Genomic DNA, 17,959 nt, shown 5'->3' on the forward strand with positions numbered 1-17,959 from the left:
GACTACAGACATCTGCCACCACACACGGCTAATTTTTTTGTATTTTCAGTAGAGACAGGGTTTCACCGTGTTAGCCAGGATGGTCTCGATCTGACCTCATGATCTGCCCACCTCGGCCTTCCAAAGTGCTGGAATTACAGACATGAGTCAAAAACAAACCATCATGTATATGCTCAAATGATCCTCAACAAGGTTGCTATAACCATACAATAAGAAAAAGACAGTCTCTTCAATAAATGGTGTTGAAATACTCTGTATCCACATGGAAAAAATTGAGGTTGGATCCTTCCCCTGAACCATGTACAAAAACTCTTTAGTGAGTTAAATATTGAAATGTAAGAATTATAACTCTACAATTTTTAGAAGAAAATACAGGAATAACTTACCTATAACATCAAACACATGAGCAACAAATTTAAAACCACAGAAAAATGAGACTATATTAAATTTATCTCCACACATTAACATAAACACTTAGTAAGAGTCCCATGTAAGAAGCACAAAAGCAAAAAATTAAAAATTATGTATTTGACAAAAGTTAACATTTCAGAATAAACAATTCCAAAAAATCAGCAAAGAATAAGTAACATGATTAACAAATAGACAACAAATTAAAATGTTCCTCCAAAGATTAAATACATATAACAATTATTGAGAAAATTTCTAATTTTTAGAATAATGTAAGGCAAAAACACAATAGGTTATTATTGTTCATTAATTAGGATGGCCAATATCAAGCAAAAAAAAAAATGTTGTAATTAATGTAGAGAAACAAACTCTTGTGCACTGCTGGTGGGGAAAAAAGTGATGCAACCACCTGAAAAAAATGTATGGAGGTTCCTCCAAAAACTAAAAATGAAGTTATTATATGAGCCAGTAATTCTACTTCTGAGCACCTATTCAAAATATCCAAAGTATATTTGAAAGAAATATTTGTACATCCATATTATTGCAACAATATTCACTGTATTAGTTTATCCTCGTATTGCTATAAATACCTGACACTGGAAAACTTATTTTTAAAAAGAAGTTTAATTGGCTCACGGATCTGCAGGCTGTACAGGAGGCATAGCAGCTTCTGTTTCTCAGGAGGCCCCAAAAAGCTTCCAATCATGGTAGGAAGCAAAACAAGAGTGAGTCATCTAACACAGCAGGAGCAGAAGCAAGAGAGAGTGTGGAAGAAGGTGCTTTTAGAAAATGAGATCTCTTTAGTTATTAAAAGAAAACTGCAGAACTCTTCATTGGTTTTCCTTTACCCAATGATTTCTGTGAAGTGAGACTTGTGTAGTGGGAAGAAGGAATTAGACACTCTACCTGCCACCCTATATGTGTGTGCACTTGCACACATGCTGTCTACATGTAATCTACTCCCTTTACTTTCCTTTGAAACTGGTAAGGTTAAAATAGGGCAGAAATCCTACATGTTGCAATGATAGCTTTTTGGAAAATTTAAGAAATCAAACTTTGCAGGCTCTCCATCTTGATTTATGCTTGAGTTGTTATGTGCCATATTTGCTTTGATTACCAGAAGTTTTACTAAAATGCTGAAGAAATAATTCACTTTCATCTGCTTTCTAGATTCTGTGCATCTCAGTTCATAAAGCTAAGCTTGTTGATAGCATAGTTTTCTAAATGCTGCAAAGCCATTACCACTACAAAGAAGTTTGAATGAGGGATTTTTTTCTTTGTTAAAATAGTTCATGATTCTGTAGAAATTTCACTTTTAGATTGAACTGCAATGGATAAGCTATCAAAAATAAAAAGAAAATGATATCTCAGGAGTAATCATTCACTATGGCAAAGACAGTACCAAAGTGGATGGTGCTAAACGATTCATGAGAAGCCAACCCTAAAATCCAATCACCTCCCATCAGGCCCCACCTATATTAGGGCTTACAACTTGATGTGAGATTTGAATGGGGATACAGATCCAAACCACATTATTTACAAAAGCCAAAACATGAAAAAACTCAAACATCCTTCAACAGCTGAATAATTTAAAAAGATGTGGTTTACACATACAATAAAAAATTATTTACACACAAATGAAAATATCTTGTCAGATACTACAATATGGATAAATCTTAAAGCCATTATTTTAAGTGAAATAAAACACTAACGAAGTGACAGTTTATAAGGTTCCACTTATATAAGATATTTTATGTAGTAAACTCCTAGAAAACGTAAGTAGCAAATTGCTTGCCTATAGTTAGGGTTGTGAAACCCCAGTGGAGTCAAAGATCAAGGGGGTTTATTAGGAAAAAGCAGGCCCTCACCAGGTGGCCAACTCAAGAGCCCATAGACATGGCTACAGACAAGGAAATGATGCACGGAGCTTGGTCTTACTGAAGATTCCAAAGCAGTTCTGTAACCTCTCTCAAACTCAGTCTCAGCTATAGTCCAGAAGTGGTCCTTCCCATCAAGAGACCTGCAGGAAGACACAGCCAGCCATGGCCCTGGAGGCAGGCCTGCAGATCCTGGCCTCAGCTGTGGTCCCTGAAGCAGCCCTGTGACTCAGTTCTAGCCATATGTAGTCACAGTCTGTGGCCACTCGTACACACTCAGAGGCCCACAGAGAGACCCGTAAAAACTGTTCCCAGGTAGTCAGCAAAAGCCAAACCCATTCATACACCTGGTATTTGGGCCATAATATGCAGACAAACTTCAAAACCCTAGCCTACTGCCTGCCATATAGATTAATGTCCTCAAGGAAACCTAATCTTTCCAGGGCCCAGAAAGAATCCATAACTGTCCAAATCTCTGGCAACACAACCATCAAACGCAGAACGCACAACAGACCCAGCATCACCCTTGTGACCCAGCTACAACCCTTCTCTGCAAACCCAGAGATAATCTCATCAGCCTGGGGACCCAACAAAAGGAGATGTTTACCTGCCAAAAAAATAGATCATAGAAACTGTAAATCATTGTTAAATCCTTAAAATATACAGACACAGGGTTGCTTCAGGGACCACAGCTGAGGCCCAGATCTACAAGCATGCTTCCAGGACCACAGCTTCTATCTTAACATATTACCAAAAGTTTGTATCAGAACAATTAGGCAAGGAAAAGGGGAACAAGGCTCTCCTGCTTTCAAAAGAAGTAAAAATGTTACTGTTTGTAGATAATATAATCATGCATATACTTGAAATCCTAGACTAGAATAACAAAAACTGTATAAAGGCATTCATAAAGGTACAAGGATATATAATCAACATACAAATATTTGTGGAGTTTTTTGGTTTGTGTTTACGAGGCAGGGTCTTACTACAAGGCCCAGGCTCATCTCAAACTCCAGTGCTCAAGTGATCCACATGCCTTGGCCTCTGTAAGTGCTGGAATTACAAAAATGAACAATATACCTGGCCCAACATACAAATATTTGTTTCATGTCCATAAAGGAACAAAATTTCCAAAAAAAGAAAAAATTCAATTTGCAATACTATAAAAAGAAATTAATTCAAAATAAATTTAACCAGTGAAAAAATTTATATACTAAATACAAGATATAAAATCTAGTTTATAACAATAAATTTAGACACTAAATACAATAATGACAAAACTGAAGCAGACACAAATAAATAAAAACATATTCCATTAGGATAACAGATACTGTCAAAGTATATTATCGAAAGTGATTTGTAGATTCAAATAGATCCCTACCAAATTTTAGTGGCCTTTTTCACAGTAATAGTAAACACAATTGTAAAATTTAAGTGTAACCTTAAACAACTGTAAATAACCTGAGCCATCTTGAGAAAGAACAAAGCTAGGGTCATCATACCTTCTAATTTTAAACTTTATTTAAAGCTTATAGTAAGCAAAAAAGTATGGTATGTGCATAAATACAGATATAAAAACCAAGGGAACAGAATAGACAGCCCAGAAACAAATCCATGCATACAAGGTCAACTAATTTTGGCAAGGGAACCAAGAATATACGATGCAGAAATTATAGTCTTGTCAATATATGGTGCCAGAAAAACTGGATATCCACAAGCAAAAGAATAAAAGTAGATCATTTTCTTACACCATACCCCAAAATTAACTCAAAATGAAACATTTAAATGTAAGATAAAAAACCTGGCTGGGCGCGGTGGCTCAAGCCTGTAATCCCAGCACTTTGGGAGGCCGAGGCGGGTGGATCACAAGGTCAGGAGATCGAGACCACAGTGAAACCCCGTCTCTACTAAAAAATACAAAAAATTAGCCGGGCGCGGTGGCGGGCGCCTGTAGTCCCAGCTACTCAGGAGGCTGAGGCAGGAGAATGGCGTGAACCCAGGAGGCGGAGCTTGCAGTGAGCCGAGATCGCGCCACTGCACTCCCGCCTGGGCAACAGCGTGAGACTCCGTCTCAAAAAAAAAAAAAAAAAAAAAAAACCTTAGAACTCCTGAAGAACATATATGGAAAAGCCCTGTTGATACTGGCTTTGGCAATAACTTTTTTGATATGCCGTCAAAAGCACAGCAACAAAAGAAAACACAAGTGGGACTGTATCAAAGTAAACTGCTTCTGCACAGTAAAGAAAAAGAAAACAAAATTTCTAAAAACCCTACAGGATATAAATATTTGCAAGCGATATATCTGATAAAAAATTTGGGAGGCCAAGGCAGGCAGATCACCTGAGGTCAGGAGTTTGAGACCAGCCTGACCAACATGAAGAAACCCCATCTCTATTAAAAATACAAAATTAGCCAGGCATTGTGAGGCATGCCTGTAATCTCAGCTATCTGGGAGGCTGAGGCAGAAAAATCACTTGATCCCAGGAGGCGGAGGTTGCAGTGAGCTGAGATCGCACCACTGCACTCCAGCCTGGGAAACAAGAGCGAAACTCCGTCTTTAAAAAAAAGTTAATATCCATATCCAAAATGTATAAGAAACTTTTACAATTCAAAGCAAAACAATAATGATGATGATAAGCCATTCAAAAATAGGCAAAAGGTTAGATTTTTTTCCCCCAAAGAAGACATACATACAAGGTAAGTGCTATATGCTGTTGGTGAGATATAAATTGATAACGTCATCATAAAAAACAGCACAAAGGACGGGCATAGTGGCTCACATCTGTAATCCCAGCACTTCGGGAGGCTGAGATGGGCGGATCACGAGGTCAGGAGATCGAGACCGTCCTGGCTAATATGGTGAAACCCCGTCTCTACCAAAAAAAAAAAAAATTAGATGGCCGTGGTGGTGGGCGCCTGTAGCCCCAGCTACTTGGGAGGCTGAGGCAGGAGAACGGCATGAACCCAGGAGGCAGAGGTTGCAGTAAGCCAAGATCACCCCACTGCACTCCAGCCTGGGCAACAGAGCAAGACTCCGACTCAAAAAAAAAAAAAAAAAAAAAAAAAACAGTAAAAAGTAAAAATGGAAATATCATATAATCCAGCAATACCACTTCTGGGTATACTACCAAAGGAAATTAGCACCTTGAAGAAATATCTTCAGCCCCGTGTTCATTGTAGCATATTTACAATAGCCAAAATATGGGGGGGGTGTATATACACACACACACATATATGTATACACACATACAGTAGAATACTATTCAGCCATAAAAGAAAAGGAAATCTAGCCATTTACAACATGGATAGATCTGGAGGACATCATGCTAAATTAAATCAGCCAAACACAGACAAAGAAACTGCTGCTGCTTCTCACTTAGACGGGGAATCTAAAAATGTAAACTCATAAAAGCAGAAAGTAGAATGGTGGTTGTTGGTGCCTAGGGGTGGGACCATAATGAGATGTTGTTCAAAGAGTACAAATTTTTAGTTATAAGGTGAATAAGTCTGAGAAATCTAATGTACAATAGCATTAGATTAGCAAAATAGCATTGTGTTTATAGTTAGTAATACTATAATGTATACTTACAATTTGCTACAACAGTAGGCCTTAAGTGTTTTTATTACCAAAAAAAAAAAAAATGGTTATCTATGTAGGTAATAGATGTGCTGATCAACCTGACTATATTTTACAATAAAATATATGCATATCAAATTATTACAAAATATGTGCATATCATTACATTGTAAACATTAAATACAGTTATACTATTTTTACCAGAAAAATCCATATCACACATACACAGATGTACAGTAAGTTCTCACTTAATGTAAAAAACAGGTTCTTGAAAATGGCAACTATAAATGAAGCAATGTTGCTATATACCAAATATAACTCTTGTTTATATCAATTAAACTCTGGTAAAATTTGTTTGTTTGAGACAGAGTTCTGCTCATGTCATCTAGACTGGAGTGCAATGGCGTGATCTCGGCTCAATGCAACCACTGCCTCCCAGGTTCAAGTGATTCTCCGGCCCCAGCCTCTCAAGTAGCTGGATTACAGGCGCCCCCTCACTATGCCCAGCTAACTTTTTTTATTTTTAGTAGAGATGGGGTTTTGCCATGTTGGCCAGGCTGGTCTTGAATTCCTACCCTCATGATCCACCTGCCTCAGCCTCCCAAAGTGCTGGGATTACAGGCGTGAGCCAACGCACCCAGCCCTAAGATTCGCCTTCTAAAATGATACGTTGCTTCACTTAGTTTCCAAGAATCTATCAACAATGTTAAGAATTTACTATACACGGTGGCTCAAGCCTATAATCCCAGCACTTTGGGAGGCCGAGACGGGCGGATCACGAGGTCAGGAGATAGAGACCATCCTGGCTAACACAGTGAAACCCCATCTCTACTAAAAAATACAAAAAACTAGCCGGGCGAGGTGGCGGGCGCCTGTAGTCCCAGCTATTCAGGAGGCTGAGGCAGGAGAATGACGTGAACCCAGGAGGCGGAGCTTGCAGTGAGCTGAGATCTGGCCACTGCACTCCAGCCTGGGCAAGAGAGCCAGACTCCGCCTAAAAAAAAAAAAAAAAAAAAAGAATTTACTATACATATATATAACTTATTTAGGTATATGTGAGAGAAACATATTTTTATATAGCTATAGATAGATACATCTCAATGACAGAATCTCAGGCTTCCTACTAAATAAGACAAAATTATAACCGTTACTAAGAAATAAGGTAACGATTGAATGCTTAATATTAGCAATGTTCTAAGCTGGTTAATGTCATAGTACATTTAAGAAATCTAGAAGGTGAGTAAATATTTTAATCCAGTGGGGGCCAAACCTTTGAATGAGAGGGCTTTTTTGCTTATCTAAGGTGGTGGATATCACAAAAATCATTCACCAACCTTTTTCTTTAAGTTCATCAGCTATCATTAGTATTAATGTATTTTATGTCTGGCTCAAGACAATTCTTCCAATGTGGCCCAAGGAAGCCAAAATATTGGAAACCTGTGCTTTAAACTATATTATAATTTGAAAATTTGTACATACAGAGTTTAAACCACAAATCTCAGTTTATACTAAAACAATAACATTCTGAAGTAACATTACATTTTTTTCATATTTAGGAAAATGCTTATTCTGATAAAACTGCTGAGTAAGAATTTTTGTAGAATTATATTTGCAACCTCTATAGGATTAAAAATCACTAAGCAGAAAAGATACAACATCTCTCTCTCGTGTTCCTGGGATTTCTGAACCAAATTCCAATATGTCCACTACTCACCTTACACATTTTAGACACGATACAAAAAGAATATTTGAAAAAAATACATTGACATAGAGCTCAATATACACATATTTCTATGTTTCCAAAAGCAATGGAACAGCAGTCAGATCGTGCAGCCCCTTATAAACAATAAAGTAGACATTGGCTCTCCCTGTAAACTTGAAGGGAGATCACTAAAGAAAAAAGAGAATTCTTAGAAGATTTAACAGCGTGGGACAAAAGATGTCCCTATTCGTGAATATGAGAAAAAAATGCAGCCTTTTCAGAAATTATTTACATTGGAGCAGAGTTTCCCAAACTACATTTGAAGGCCTGGCTTCCTTCTTGACCTTGTTCCCCTGGCCTATGTCCTCTCCTTCATTCACTGTCACCTACCTGGGTGTTTGGCTACTGTCTCATGTATCTTCACATTGTAGGGCTCCTTTCTTTGCTCCAGAAAGGTGACCAGGTCTGGGTTAGAGATAGCAACACCTGTTTTAGTTTTAAAAATTAACATGACTACTGTTAGGGATTCTCCAATTACCTACCTAATACTATACTAAGCAGAAAAGAGAAATTATGGAAGATCCTAGATAATCCAAAAATTGTTTCCTGACAGAATCCTTAAAATATTTAAGTATTTTAAATCTGTGGGTTCTAAGTTCCACTACCAAGTACTACTGAATCAAAATAAGCAGTGCAAACTGTATTTTAAGATGTGGGAAACAATATTTTATGTCATTGAATTTCGAGAATTACCACTAACCTAGAATGGAGGACACAAATTAGCTCAAGAAAAGAGAAGTTTACATAGAGATAAAACATCTTAACAATATTCTTTTTTACACCAGAAAACTCCCAATAGTTTCTTAAAGAAAGAAACTGAAATTAATTCACACAAAGCAGAAGCTCCCAAGAGACATTCTACAAAAATAGAAAATCAAACTCTGAGGGAGTATTAGGAATTATGTATTGAAGTTATCCTCACCCAGGGAGACCAGGTTTCTGTAGTTCTCCAACATCACATCTCTATATAAATTCTGCTGTGCAGGATCCAGGCATTTCCACTCTTCTGGAGAGAATTCTATGGCCACATCCCTGAATGTTAAGTGTTCCTGAAAATATATATGTATCAAGTGACAGAGTTCTTAATTTGACTACAGGTGAAATGAGTTAAGAGAACTAGTTCTGACATGTGACTGACTGGGATTATCTGACAAAATAACTTTCAACACAGTAATGTTCTCTAAAGTATCCTATAGCTCCGCGGAAAAAGGAAGGCATTCCAACAGTTCCTGTTCCTGCAATAAAAATAATGGGCTACACTGACCTGCCCCTACCAAAACCAAGCAGAGTAGGCCCTGTGACCTCCTGGAAAAAAGATTGAACTCACCTCTCATGAAAGTATCTGGAATGCCTCACGCTTGACCTTGGCCTCGCTGTAATATGCAAGGAACTTAATTTAAAAATCAGAAATGTTTCCACCCAGAACAACAGACGGGGTCTGTGGGGAGGGCACAAGTGATTTCTCTTCAAATTGTACATGTGATCCTACTGGAAGACTGTGCTGAGAGTCACTTAGCTAAGCACTGCCTCTCAAGCTTCAATGCGCATAGTAATTATTTGATATTCTAGGCCTCACTGTAACAAAATTTTGCAGGTTTGAAGAGTTCATGAATTAGCTTCTTATAGCAAGTCTTCTGTTAATGCTGATGTTCCTCCACCTAGACACATTATATTACCACTCGGCTAGAGAGAGCAGGCACAGCACAGTCCTTTACCCCAACAACCTTATCACAACACAAATACTTTTCATCCCAAGACAAGACCACAAATCATCATCCTGAAGCATTAGCATTCTCTGCCGGATGTTTAAGTTCACAGAGGCTGGAGACGGTGTCAATGTCTGAGTAAGTCTGCATTTGAAAAACAACATGTGGTCCAGGCGCAGTGGCTCATGCCTGTAAATCCCAGCACTTCGGGAGGCAGAGGCGGGGGGTCACAAGGTCAGGAGTTTGAGACCAGCCTGGCCAATATGGTGAAACCCCGTCTCTACCAGAAATACAAAAATTAGACGGGCGTAGTGGCGTGCGCCTGTAATCCCAGCTACTCAGGAGGCTGAGGCAGAAGAGTCACTTGAATCAAGGAGGTGGAGGCTGCAGTGAGCCAAGATCACACCACCGCACTCCACCTGGGCGACACACTGAGACTCCATCTCAAAAAAAAAAAAAAAGAAAGAAAAAAAAAAACATGTGCACCTGTATTAATGCGATATTGATGGAGCACGTACTATGTACTCAGGAGTACGTCACAGAGCACTGTGCTGAGACAATCACATTATGTGTTAATTCTCAGGACATCCTGGGAGGTGGGCACTAGGTGTCCAATACTTCTCAGGATTTAAATGCAGGGCCCAAAATTACCATTTCCTTTCCATTTTCCTACCACTGATTTGTTTTTTAAAGGTATAGAATAACCACTCAATATAAATATATCACAAAGAAACAAAGGGTGTATTAAATGCAATTCAGAGAAATTTATTTTTGTGTTTGTATTTAAGATTTGTGGAAAAACAAAACAAAACAAAAAAAAACACTAAAACTGCAGAGATGACAGGTTGCTGGATGAGATGTCTCCAGAAACAATGGCTTTAATTGTATAAAAAAGATTTTAAGGCCCAAAAGTATACAGCTTTTCCCCATTTATCTGCTTTTGTGTTTCAGGAAATTGGGAGCACCAGCTCTGGAGAAGCAGTAGGAGTAGTCACTCCAAACTCTGATCTCCTCTAAGCAATTCCGAGAGATTTCAGTGTGGGGTCAGACCCGGACAAGGTTTAGCAGAGGGTGGATCTGGGCAGGGTTAGGACAGAGAGTGGGACCTAGATTTCTGTTATGCCACTAAGATTTTTCAGTTTTGTCTTTTCTAAGCCTGCCCAAGAGAAATTTGATTCCCAGATTTTATGAAATTTTAATCTATTTTAGCCACTTCTCTGTGTCTTTAATAACATACTACAAGGAATTTAACCAAATCCCTTATGTTTCTCTAGAGCAATTATATTAGAAGCTAAATATTTATTCTTAGCAAGGTGAAAACAATACTAACAATAACAACTTCTGTCAATGAATACTCTTTTCAGGTGGTGGCATAAAAACTCACAAAACAATAAAAGGGAAGTAACCCAAATGAAGCTTAAGTGTCCTGTACAGTTTCCGTCTTTGTACTGAACACATGATGCTGAATTCAACCATTTATTCATGTGCTCCAGACTGCAAGTTCCTTGAGGGTAGGGACCATGACTATTTCATCTCTTTTTCTAATGGACCATATGAAATAGAAGCAATTAGCTTATGGATCAGTTTGAGTCTCCAGATCTCACTTTTCACCAAAAAAAAACCTAGAAAACTGGAGCAACTCTTATCTGGGTATAAACCAAGGAGATTCTGTGAGGGGAGGAACAAACCCTGAATGAGTCATTTCTCTTCCTCTAAAATGGGAGGAGAATTAGACCATGCTGCCATACTGACCCCAGTCTGCACAGGACATCTTCAGATGTCTCAAATACAGATGCTAGTGTGTCCCCAGTGACCTTGGGCTGATATCCCCATAGTGATCCAGGCAGGAGAGATTCAGGCTCAATTAGTGGGATGCAAACAGAAAATGAAACAGCCCTGGCAAAGCTGCAGATCCTGGATACAGATGTGATAGCCCCTGTCCGTGATCAGCTAACTCTGAGGCAAAGGGAAGGACAAAACTACTCTATCCAGTAACACAGTTTATAGGGAGGCATAGTTGTGACTTTGGCTCTGAATATTTTGTGGCCCTGAACTCCCACCGCTAAGGTGCTTTTTTACAGGTAACAGATTCTGCCACAGGATTCTGTTCATACCAGAAGCCTCCCACACAACTATAGCAGGACACTGGACAAGATCTGGAAAACTCAAAGGGCTCCACCTAGGATGACCTCTCATGATGCAGAAAATGTCTTCTATGAGTTTTCTTTATGTCTTCAGCCCAAAGTCTGGTCCTGTCTTGTGAATCCTAGGCAGAGGTCAGCTTTTATGTGCATATTCTAGATGGGATCAATGTGCCTCAGCATTCTTAGGGATTATAGCAAGCAGAGTAAAACCAGAGGAAAGATTCTCTCATGGAGGCTCCTTCAACACATTCTAAAGAATATTTTGACCTAAAAGGAAAAACCTGGGGTAAACATAAGTAGAGAGTTTATTTGGGCCAAAGCTTGAAGATGCAACACGGGAATATAAAGCTGCCCTGAATATACACTCCAATTAGAAGCAGTTACGAGTATACACATATATATACACGTGTATATATATACATACATATGTATACGTGTGTATACATACATACGTGTATATATGTATAGATACATACATATATATATATATATTTTTTTTTTTTTTTCTTAAAGAGACAGAGTTTCACTCTTGTTGCCCAGGCTGGAGTGCAATGGCATGGTATCAGCTGACTGCAACCTCTGGCACCTGGATTCAAACGATTCCCCAGCCTCAACCTCCCAAGTAGCTGGGATTACAGGCATGTGCCACCACGCCAGCTAATTTATTTTTATTTTTATTTTTTTTAAGTAGAGACGGGGTTTCACCATATTGGCCAGTCTGGTCTCGAACTCCGGACCTCAGGTGATCCACCCGCCTCCGCCTCCCTAAGTGCTAGGATTACAGGCGTGAGCCACCATACCCAACTGACGAGTATATTTTTAAAGGCAAAAAGGGAGGCAGAGAGGGAACTGATAGAAAGTTGTCAGAAATTCTTAATGGCTTATAGAAGTGGTTAGTGACTGGCTATATAAATTAACACATAAGGTGTGGGTTATAGTGTCCAGTATGAAATTATTAGGTTAATTTATAGCCATTTGTGGCCAAGCATGGTGACTCACACCTGTAATCCCAGCACTTTGGGAGGCCAAGGTGGAGGGATCGAGAGGTCAGGAGATCAAGACCGTCCTGGCTAACACGGTGACACCCCATCTCTACTAAATAATACAAAAAATTAGCCAGGTGTGGTGGTGGGTGCCTGTAGTCTCAGCAACTCAAGAGGCTGAGGCAGGAGAATCACTTGGACCCGGGGGCACAGGTTGCAATAAGCGGAGATCGCACCACTGCACTCCAGCCTGGGCGACGGAGACCCCGCGTCTCAAAAAAAAAAAAAAAAAGAAAAAAAAAGTGTCTAGCCATTTGTGGCAACAGAACACAATTTCAAAAGACAGTTCAAAGAGGGGAACAGTACATGACTACGGTCTCATTTTAACACATTACTGGGTCTGATCATTAAAATAACTTGTATTTCTCAGATAAAAGTTGTCCTTCTCTCAAATCCCAAGACATAAATTCAGAATTTGGAACTGCACATTTAAGACTTGGAGGACTGGTGAGCTATGCACATTTGTGGGCATTTGGGCAAAGGGAGAAGGGAGTTGAAGTTCTCAGGTTTAATCAATGCACATGTAGGATCCTGATTGGGATTATGGGCCCCATGATCAGGGAATCAGTGTCAGATTTGAAGATGCTAGGCACACCGACGAAGGAGGAATAACTGATTGCAGTACTCAAAAGTTATTTTTGTAGAAATCCAGTATAACTGTTATAGAAGGGACTGTAGATCTCAAATTGAAGGAGAGACTATACTGTTTCCAGATTTGGGGAGCACTTTGCTGCACTTTGTGCACCTTGCCACCAAATTGTGGGTTGTGAGTGGAATCCTGAGAAAGGTTTTTCTCTAAAGTGAAACCTAGAGGGCACTTGTGTATAATGTCTGGTGATTCTGGACAGTGTGTGGAAAATATAACTAAAAGCAAAATCATCTGCAATCCTAAAAAACTGTCCACAACAGAGAAGAAAATGTTTTCTTACATAATTAAACCAAAATGTGATGTGCATCATAGGCAATCTACTAAGAGACTACAAACATAGAAACTCACCATAATTCTCAAGTAGAAGACATGACAGCACCATTTGTCATATACAGCTTATTGTAATTTTACGTAGTAATCTGAGAACTCATCTGGGTTTTCTAATTGGTAATATTCATAGAAAAAATAAACTTCCAACATCTTCATGACAGGAGGTAGATTTGCAATGTGAGGCTAGGTACCTGCTGAAGGCAGCCTCCTACTCGCCTACAGAAACTGGGGGATAGGGTGTATGTTGTTGCTATTTACATTTCAAAGCAATAGTTTCCAGGTCCTAGATAAAGACAAGTTTGACTCAAAAAAGACGAATGACTTAACTGATAAAAATGATTTATATAAATTTTAAAGAAGCAGAGAAAATACGTAAATATAAAAGTTTTCAAGAGAGGCACAGTGGCTCACGCCTGTAATCCCAGCACTTCGGGAGGCCGAGGCGGACAAATCACTTGAGGTAAGGAGTTCGATACCAGCCTGGCCAACATGGTGAAACTCCCTCTCTACTAAAAATACAAAAATTAGCCGGGGTGATGGTGCAGACCTGTAATCCAGCTACTCAGGAGGCTGAGGCAGGAGAATTGCTTCAACTCGGGAGGTGGAGGTTGCAGTGAGCCGAGATCACAGCACTGCACTCTAGCCTGGGCAACAGAGTAAGACTGCGGCTCAAAAAAAACAAAACAAAAAAAGTTTTCAAACTAAATGCTTTAAGAAAAGGGAGAAGAGCAAAAATTCTTCCCTCATTCTAAAGAAAGACCATTAAGCCGCGTCTAACTTGGGTTTGCTCCTACAACAGCCAGGTTTAAAGGCATGGTCTTGAACTCACTAACGTCTGAATTCTTGTAGGCAAGTGACAGATGGACTTGGGCACACTGTGGGCACAGAAAAGAGGATTTGTGAGGAAGAAAAAAAGCAGAAGAGAGAAAGGAGCTATCATAAGTGATGGGTGCGGGCAGGGCAGGACTGACTAAAGGACTGGTTTGTGCTACAAGTGCAGGCCCAGGCAGGGCTACCATCTGACTGATTGCCGGGTCTATAAAGGCAGAGATTAGGATCAGGTGGTCCAGAAGCCTGGGTGAGGTAAGGAAACAGGTTCCTGCTACAGATCCAGTGTCTGGGGTTCAAATGAGCCAGGAGTCTTCCGGGCACTGTGTGTGTTCTTGCCACAACACCCTAGGAGCGAAGCTGTCATGGGCACAATTCCTGAGGGTAGAACCCTGTTCTGGGAGGAGTGGGCAATGTGAATGCCCAGTGAGCGTCCTGGGTAGTGGGTTAGCATTAAGTGGGGGCTAGCAGCAGGGTGAAGGGAAAGGGTGTTTCTCAGAATTCCTTTCCTCTAAGTTCCCAGTTCCCTTTCTCCCCGGGAGGAGACCTGGAGGAATCCGACAGTGCCCAGCAGGATCGCGCATGTGCAGAACCCACTAGCGCCTCCGGCAGACCCCAGACACCTCCCTCCAGCCCAGGCTCCCCATGTCTTTCTTCTGACAGAAAACCTGCGGAGTTTCCTCAACACCCTTCAACACTCCAACCTCAACGAGCTGTCCAGCCACTCACTAACGACCCCACCCAGAGTCAGCGCAGACCCACAAGCTCCGCTCTCTTCCCTCAACTGCCCCCCTGCAGACGCCAGTCCCTGCCTCTGGACACCCGTCTTCATTTCTGAACGTCTGCAACAAACCAGGGGCGCCCACACCCTCATCAAGTTCCATAATGTGGCAGAACTACTCACAGAACTCAGCGAAGCGCTGTGCACATGACACCAGCGTATTCTAAAAGATGCCGCTCAGGAACAGCCACGCGGAGGAGGCGCTCAGGGCAAGGGGACTGGTGGGAAAGTTGGGGCGGGCGGGTGAATGGCTTCCCTTCCTCACACACCTCACAAAAGCCTTTCCTTCAAGACCGGCTGGCAGCCCCCAAACCACGAGCCATGGCCGGCGCTGTCCCATTAATGAGTCCTGTTTGCTCACATGAACTCTATGTTTTGACGGGGCCTCGATCTCATTCCGAAAAGGGTAAAGAAGAAACGGGACCCCGGACTACAGCTCCTCCCACGCGGTGCCCGCGCACGCCGCGCCGGCGTCTTCCCGGTGAGCTCCTCACCCCACAGCCCGGGGAAGGTGCGGGGCTGCGGGCGCAGAGCTGAACGAGGAGGGCTGCAGGCTGCCGCGCTGGGGCCGACAGGAGCCCGGGACCCTCACCGGAGGGGACTGAGGACCGAGGGCTGAGCGGGAACTCCACTCACAGACTCGGTCCCGCCGCCGCCATTTCCCGCCGGTTCCGATGAGGCCTCCCCAGCCTTGGGACTCCCTGCCCCGCACACTCACCATTTCCCCACTTCAGGGGTGTCACGGAGTCTCAGCTACGAATCATCCAATAAGCGCAAGTCACAGAGCGACGGAGGCTGAAGCTATGCCCGAATCACCTAGGCCTCCCTGACTGGTGGAAGCCGGACGGTGAGGTCCTAACAGACCTCAAGCTGGAGCGAGAGGCAAAAACCGCGCTTAATCCCGGATGCCGCCCCCTCCTCTCCCGCTGCGCGCCTGATTGGGCACTTCTCAGTCCAGCGCTCTGATTGGATAGGACACCAAGCTCCACACCCTCAGAATTTGAGTGACATAACTTGCCACCAAACAGTGCACTTAATGTATTTTCAGTCAGGGCTTTCTCTCTGCGGCTAGGCTTGGCTCTGTTGGGGGTTCATTTTTAACCTTCTGGTGTGTAATGTTACGTCCATTTATAAATTGTACAGGCACGGGCGCGCCACACACTTGTTCACAAATGGAAACAATATAATGGCAATTATTATATTTTAGATTTCATAACCTCTCTATCCTTTGGTCTTTTGAGTAGGACACCTGAGATTTTAAGAGGGAAGCAATCCTTTAAAAAATAAAATGTTAGCTATTTGTGAATTTTCCATTTTTTATTAGCCACATCAAAAATAATAAAAAGAAACAAGTGAAATTGTTTATGATAATTTTAACCTATTGTATACAAAATATTGTTTTAATATGTGATCAATATATAATTAGAAATAAAGTATATTTCTGATCTCATTCGTCTAAACTCACTGTGTATTTTATGTTTGCAGCACATTTTCCTTAAAATCAGCCACATTCCAGGTACCCAGTACCTACATATGGCAGGTGGCTGCCACATTGAGTGCAGCCATGATGGCTCTGACCTCAAGGAAGCAAGGGGACTGAACACCTCTCTTCTGCTGCAAGTGAGGGAACAGCCTCTCTACCAACTTTTCTCCTCAGGCTCAAGGATGGGTGGGACAGTGCCCCCAAAGGGAGCCTGGGCTGCAAGCTGAGAGTGTCCACGTGAAGATCACTGTCTCCCAGTTGCTGTCTGGTGCCAGTGTGGTGGTCTCCTCAGTTCAGCCAGGCCTGGGCTCTCTTCCCATGACCAGAAAGAATAAGACATACAGACACCAGAAAGTGAGTAAAGCAGAGTAGGATTTATTAAGCAAAAGGAAACCTCTCAGCAGCAAGAGGGGACATGAAAGCAGGTTGCCAGAAATGGGGCTGAGTTCTGGGTCTTTTATGTGGCAAGAACAAGGAACACTTCTGTGGGTTCTGCCCAAATGGGAGGGGTAAAGTTCCCCTATAACAGTGTTACATCTGAGCATGCCTGGCATTGACTACAATGACTCCATCTTAGTTATTACCCATGAGTGCCCAAGCGAAACCCATAGCAGGTGGAAAGGGTGAAGCTAAAACCAAAATACTTATGTCATGTTAGGTAACATTATAAGGAACTTGGTCAAGTTAGACATTGAGGTTGATTTATTACACCTGGGCCTAAGTTGGGACAGTCCCTTCTGATCAACATCCTGGCATAAGAGGAAGTTCCTTTTTTTTTTTTTTTTTTTTTTTTTGAGATGGAGTCTCGCTCTGTCGCCCAGGCTGGAGTGCAGTGGCCGGATCTCAGCTCACTGCAAGCTCCGCCTCCTGGGTTCACGCCATTCTCCTGCCTCAGCCTCCCGAGTAGCTGGGACTACAGGCGCCCACCACCTCGCCCGGCTAGTTTGTGTGTGTGTGTGTGTATTTTTTAGTAGAGGGGGGTTTCACCGTGTTAGCCAGGATGGTCTCGATCTCCTGACCTCGTGATCCACCCGTCTCGGCCTCCCAAAGTGCTGGGATTACAGGCTTGAGCCACCGCGCCCGGCCAAGAGGAAGTTCTTAACCACATTTCTTCCCACTAGCTACAGGGGTGGTGCATGTGTGGTCCTATGGGTGTTTTTCCTCTCGGGAGACCCTCCCTCCCTATCTTCCTAACCAGCTTCTGACTGCCTCCTCTCTCAGGGGATCCTCTTCCTTTTAAATATCAGATAGTAAACAAGGAATGATGGGGCCACAGGAAGAGAGAGCACCATGTCTTCAGATCTCTTCACAGCCTTGCCCTCCAGAGTTTAGATGTGGAGGGAATAGATTAAAGGCAAACTTCTGGTTTTGCTA

At 41.7% G+C, this 17,959-nt stretch overlaps 1 protein-coding gene and 1 long non-coding RNA gene across 2 annotated transcripts in view; both read right to left on the minus strand.

The window, feature by feature from the left end:
- The window catches only part of ZNF732 (zinc finger protein 732), a 32,039-nt gene extending 16,052 nt beyond the window's left edge, over positions 1-15,987 (minus strand). The window contains 3 exon segments of the mRNA XM_002802323.4: positions 7,952-8,047; positions 8,544-8,670; positions 15,821-15,987. Coding sequence (XP_002802369.4) covers positions 7,952-8,047; positions 8,544-8,670; positions 15,821-15,823 — 226 coding nt within the window. The 5' untranslated portion in view covers positions 15,824-15,987.
- The window catches only part of LOC144341060 (uncharacterized), a 558,577-nt gene that overhangs the window by 187,440 nt on the left and 353,178 nt on the right, over positions 1-17,959 (minus strand). The window lies entirely within an intron of this gene.

The sequence above is a fragment of the Macaca mulatta genome, chromosome 5 (genome assembly GCF_049350105.2).
Source record: "Macaca mulatta isolate MMU2019108-1 chromosome 5, T2T-MMU8v2.0, whole genome shotgun sequence".
Taxonomy (NCBI): domain Eukaryota; kingdom Metazoa; phylum Chordata; class Mammalia; order Primates; family Cercopithecidae; genus Macaca; species Macaca mulatta.